Here is a 6472-nt window from a genome sequence, read left to right on the forward strand (position 1 = left end):
AAGCACACGGCTTTACCTTTAATTTCTGTTAAGAAATACTTGGCAGTCCATGTCTTGCTGAAAACACGGCATTCGTCATCAACTTTTCTTTTTTTAGCGTGAGCATCACTTGTCGATGTGCACCTTCAGTCACAAGTTACGCACGCACATCCGTCCATAAATAACACTTTTCAAAATAAAAGCAGCACAGTTGTATTGCACGCACGACAGAGATGTTTTTTTTTTAATTTATTTTGTAATTTGTGATTGCCGCTGTTCACCTTCACTCACAATCACGAACGCGCATACGTCCAAACGGAAGTAATACAAATAACGCTTTTCAAAACAAAAGCAGCACCGTTGTATTGCACACTCGACATAGATATTTTTAAAATTTATTTTGTAATTTATGATTGGCCTCACGCGGGCCGGACAGGGACGCACAAAGGGCCGGATGTGCCCCGCGGCCCGTAAGATGCCCAGGTCTGTTGTAGACGGTCCCGAAGCACTCCTTGCAGTATCAACACAGGAACTACACAGAGCTGAAGTTAGCATTTTCACTGTGTTCACTCTAAATTAATCACTTCACATGGGGGGGGGCACTTTAAATTAAATTTTGAACATGTTTAGAGGCTAAAAACAAGTTTAAAACTTGCCTTGTTTAAGCCTGTTGGGTGCTAACTCTAGCTGGAGGATAACATGGTGTAGGCAGCACCGATTGGTTTTCTCTCTACTGACAGCACTCCACATTTACAAACACCACATCAAAATGACCTGGCCCCTGCCACAAAGATACGGAGGCAAGGTGTCAGTAACCTTTAATGTCCAGTGTCACTTCCCCTTCCTTGTAATGATTTTGCGAAACAGCTGGAAAAAAACAAAACTAAATGAAATAGGAAGTACATGCCAGTTGCACACTCTGAAGAACTCATCATCATCATATAAGCCACAGTATGTCCTGTCACAGTATGGTGATGTTACCACACTCATCCTGCAGCTACCCCTTGTGATTGCATTGCCCCTACAGCCAAGCCATACCACTGTTCTGAGGCAGGAAGTGGTAGACTATTGCAGTTTCAGTCAGTCACTCAGTTTCTGAGCTCAGAAAGGAACAAGAAAACAAATTGACAACAAGCTCTGGCATCACGTGCGTTGTGAGCGTATAAAAATCGACTTATACAAACAAAAGCAATGCAAAGGGGCATTACGATGGAACAACTGGCTGCAGAAAAATACACCTCAATCACAGGGAACACCATGCTGTGATTTGGGTTTGTGATAAATCCTTATGTGCAACCCCAGACAAGAGAGTGATCAACCAATCTGAAGATCACCCTTGTAGCCTCTTGGACATTCAAGATGTTTGTGTAGATTGTCCTTACCTCACACAAGATCTGGATAGCAGTTTATCATTAAAAAAGGGCCACGACTATGAATTTCAAATGCTTGGACAAATGGGTCTTACAGAAGCAAACTGGTGTGACATCTTTGTGATGACTTCCATTTAGAGCGAAAGTACTTTGATGCCAACATATGGGCGGACGTGACACAGAAAACTGCTTCTATTTCCAAAACCTCTTACTAACTCTTTTGAAGTGAAGTGTAGTTGGCTACACAATCAAATTGTTTTGGGCTCTATGTCTTGTGTGTTTACTTAATAATATTTATATAATTTATTTTATTCAAAAATATTTATGAATTTGTATGCATGTAATTAAAATAGGGAAATATTTCTCTGAATTGTTTATTCCAGGAAAGTAATGTTGCCATTTAACTGTAAATGAACAAAGGCAGGTTTTAACTTTTCACAAGTTGTAGATTTATTAACAATTCAGTTTGTTGTGTTTGTTTACACATATAAAAAATGACTTAATACATACATTAACATTAGTATGACCTATCAATCGGCAGTTAATATTAATACATTTTAATTATTTGCGTTTTTCATGACACTCATAGTCACCTTAAGTACAGCAATAAAACAATAAAGCATAAACGAAACATTAACAGTCAACATTTTAAAGGACGAGGTTTAGCAATAAAGACTTCTCTGATGAACACTGTAATGAAAATCCGAGCATTGTCTCCCTCAATTCCTTCTAACCCTTCTTGCTAGCATCCTTATCATGCAAGCTAAAGTGCTCAATTAGCTGTGGCAAAAGGCATTTTGAAATACACACATTCAGAAATGATGGTTTTTAACTTAAAGCTACAATAAGCTATATATTTTTCTGGCGCTAAGGGGCTCTTCATCGAAAACTTTAATCAAAAACACAGAGTTTTGATGATGTCCCAGTTTCACTTGGATATTTTGTCCAAAGGCAAACAACCGTTTCCACAGCATGACATTTATTTAGGTTTGGTGCGCAGTGTGAACACTAAACAAACCAAATGAAACAGACCCAAATCACAGACTCTCTACTGAACAAAAGTTAACTAAAATCGTCTTTGTCATCCACAATTTAGACATTGTGTTTCCATGAGTTTTTGCTTGTATTTTTGGGTCTTATGTTGTAATGTTGTCACTTGTAAGACATTCTGTGCATTAATATTGTCATTGTATACTGTCAGCTTGAAAAGAAAGCTTTTAAAAATAATAATTATTAAAAAAGAATTGTTTGTCATACCAGCTAGCTCTGGATTTTATTCAACTAAAGTTCTTAATTTATCACTAATGCATTGGGCAAGTTTGGCATATTTTGTGAAATGAAAACTACTACCAAACATACAAACTAGGGCATAGGAAAAAGTTTTTTTTGGCATCGGTACTGAAACTCATGTAGCATATTGGCACCAATGTAGAACATTTTTAGACTCTCAAGACCTACTCTTCTTCTTTCTCTGCTGTACTAAGCCTTGCTCCCTCTTGCTTTCCCACTCAGTTGAGGCTTCTGCCAGTATATCAGGCCACTCAGCTGCTTATGCTAGGAAACGCTTCACATTGGAGGGACTTTCCAACAGGAGGTCGCTTCCAGCAGGTAACAGTACAATGTGACACTTCTAGTGTTCACCTATGCTACCTTCATCATGAACATCATAACCAGCATCTTCGTCAACACAATCTGTCTTTTGTTCTCTTTATCCGTTTCTGCTTTGGTTAACATCTTTATCAAAATGATAACCCTCATCGTCCTAAAATTGCTACATAAGCTACCTTGGATTTCTGTGGCAGTGTGGCAAAGGCTCTTTGTCTCTTGATGCGTCCCAGCGCCCACAATTTATCAGTATATTAAGGCCATATCTCCCTTTTCTCTGTTTTTATCTGTTTATGTCAGTATACTTTGCATCTCCCCGTATTACACTAAGAAAACTATGATCTAAGAAAGAAAGTTATGGAGTGCTGTTGAAGAGACAGCATTATAGACAGAGAGAGACAACAGGAGCTAAATAGATAGATAAAAAGTGAGAGAATCTGCCAGAGTCCATGGTAATTGATCACCCAGTGGTGACACCCAGGCAAGCCTTTTTGACATTTCGAGGCATATTAACATTTTTGGAGGACGGGCCTTGAAAGTTCTGCTTTCAATGTGGCCAGTCTTCAAGCCACACATGCCCCTTCAGACTAATAAGCAAGGTGGGCAGTTAACCCACCAACCTCATGAAGAAAGAAAGTGAAATGTTGTAGAAATGCCATGTTACATCCTGCTACGCTCTGCGGTGCCCAGCTACGTCCTGCTGTGCCTTGTAACGCCCACAGTGCCCTGCTATGCTACAAAGAACTACTACAAACTAACTCTTCATTCTAACCCCAACCGGCCCGTCAGACACCGCCTCCCAAGAGCCTGGGTCTGACCGAGGTTTCTGCCTAAAAGGAAGTTTTTCCTCGCCACTGTCGCACTGTTGCTTGCTCTGGAGGAAAAAACTGGAACTGTTGGGTCCTTGTGGATTCTGGAGTGTGGTCTAGACCTGCTCTATCTGTAAAGTGTCTTGAGATAACTTTTGTTGTGATTTGATACTATAAATAAATTGAATTGAATTGAAATAGAAATTAGTTTTATGGAACTTTCAACTTGAAATGAAATTCCAAGTTGAATATCCCTAAATGCAGAGGGAATAAGGCCTTTCTTAGAATCAGGCTTATTTTAGAGACACCTTTATTACTGATCAATATATTTCATTATGTTAGTAAGAAGCCTCCCTTTTTTGTGTCCGTTCCTGCTTTAATTAGAGGTTTCTGATGTTTGCTGTTAATGCAAGTACGTGGACATGTCTACATTTTACTATTTAGTAGGAATACTTTTACTGGCCTACACAGAGCCTTGACCTCAAGCCCATCAAACACTTTTTGGATAAACTAACACTAACTGAAAGCCAGGCCTGTTGGACCTTACTGAGGTTCTTGTAGTTGAATTTGAGCAAATCCCTGTAGCCAGGTTTGACATCTGCTGGAAAGTGACCATGGTTTTGGAAAGTATGTAATGGTTTGTTTTTTGTAAGCAGTCGGTGATGAGGTGAGGACCCAAATGCAGAGAAAAGGAGGGAGGCAGGAGCAGGCAAACAAGGCTTTATTGCAGTCCTTTAACAAAAAACAATCCACAAGAGACAAAGTCCGTGGGAAAATCCAATATCCAAAAACAGACAGGCACAGGAGCAGGGGAAAATGCAAAAAACAGGAAACTACAAGGGGAAAAACTCACGAGGAGATCAGGAAGCATCAATGCAGACATGTGGCACAGGCAGACTGAAAAACAAGAATGATCCAACAAGAGGCAGAGGAAACACTGGGGTTAAATACAATAGGTAACAAGGTAATGGGGAACAGGTGAGACGTCAGGTGCATCACATTAGGGCGGGGCAGGACAATCAAACAAGCACAACGCAAAGCTAGACAAGACTAGATGAGACAGGAAACTACACTATCAAACTAAAACAGGAAGTAGAACAATCAGACATAGGAGAATACAAGACAGGACCAGCAACACAAGACCACGGAGAAAACAGACAAAAACACAAGGAGGCCAAGGAAAGAAAAAAATAAACCCAAACAAAACCCCAAACCACAACACAGTCATCTGCTTGATTCTGTCTAGTTTTGATCTACTGACACCAAGTTTTATTAAAAGTGAAACATGCAGTGACCAACAAGACTTAAAGTCAACATGACAGTGTGACTTGTTTAGATTGACAGGTTGTTTTAAGTGTAAGTTTATATATTTTTTATTAATGCTTTTGCCCTAGTCAGATTTTTCCCCCTAAAGTTACAAAATAATTTACGCCAGGTAGACGGCGCTACATAGCACACATTCTGATGGGTCACAGGTGTCGGCGTAAGACCTAAAAAGCCTGAGATGTTATCTGTTATAGTTATGGCTGAAACTAAAAGCTGATAGCTTAAAGGGAAAGTGAAAGATATGTGAAAACCATATTCGGTCAGGCTTTCAACAGAAGGAGATAATTGTAGAAGAGAGGATTGTAAGCAGAGATGGCAAAAGTACTCACTTCCCGTACTAAAGTAGAAGTACAGATAATTGTGTTAAAAAATACTCTGGTAACAGTAGAAGTACTGATTTAACTTCTTTACTCAAGTAAAAGTAACAAAGTAGAGGCTTGGAAATGTACTTAAAGTATTAACGTAAAGTTGCCTTGCGAATGACAAAGCTACCTGGACCCAGAGGTGGGTAGAGTAGCCAAAAATTGTACTCAAGTAAAAGTACTGTTACTTCAAAATAATATGACTCAAGTAAAAGTAAAAGTTGTTATCCAAATAATTACTTGAGTAAGAGTAAAAAAGTACTCGATGAAAAAACTACTCAAGTAGTGAGTAACTGTTGAGTAACGTCTGATTTATTTCTTAACACAAGCATCAATCAGACCGACAAAAATACAACATAATCATATTTAGGCAAACTATAGTTCATCCAATCAATAAAATAAATTAAAATTAATTTATTAATTACAAAAGAGCTTAAGTGAGAGACTTGTCACATCAAATTTGGATGGATACTGCATGTGCAAAACATACTGTATGTAACCTAAAAGACAAACGTTCACCTATCCACAGCAAAAACTAAAATTACCGCTTCATGTTTCCTTAGGTTAGATGTTGAGTTTTTGAATGCTCACATGTCCGTTTGTTTTGGTCGACACAGAAGACGCCACATAATGTAGCTGCTGTTTCGCACTTTTCCTAAGGTAACCATGCTTTCACTATGAGGCCGGGGGGTTCCTTCACATCTGTGTTGCCGTGGCAACTATTGATTCTTTGTTTTGCTACAACTGTAAGCCAACATGTCCCGCCCATAGATATACAGTCTATGGTCCCGCCGCTGAGATTGAGTATGGTCACGTGACTGCACAACGCCGTTTGATTGGTGAAACACAGTCGTGGTAGAGTCCTCAGCGGAAGACTCTGTCTCTCTCTGTCAAAATAAAACATTAAAATGAGACGTACGCTGGGGTAAAAACGAGGTAAAAAGAAAAGTAACGAGCTCATTGTAACCTAATGTAGCGGAGTAATAGTATAGTTTCTTCTTCACTAATCTACTCAAGTAAA

General features: G+C 39.2%; 1 protein-coding gene across 1 annotated transcript in view; it reads left to right on the forward strand.

Annotated features, from left to right (window-relative positions):
- Positions 1-6472, forward strand: part of mcf2l2 (MCF.2 cell line derived transforming sequence-like 2) — a 356499-nt gene that overhangs the window by 297178 nt on the left and 52849 nt on the right. Inside the window, exon 28 of the mRNA XM_032511616.1 lies at positions 2862-2957. Within this exon, the coding sequence (XP_032367507.1) occupies positions 2862-2957 (96 nt within the window). The remainder of the gene's footprint in view (positions 1-2861; positions 2958-6472) is intronic.

The sequence above is a fragment of the Etheostoma spectabile genome, unplaced genomic scaffold (assembly GCF_008692095.1).
Source record: "Etheostoma spectabile isolate EspeVRDwgs_2016 unplaced genomic scaffold, UIUC_Espe_1.0 scaffold395, whole genome shotgun sequence".
Lineage (NCBI taxonomy): Eukaryota > Metazoa > Chordata > Actinopteri > Perciformes > Percidae > Etheostoma > Etheostoma spectabile.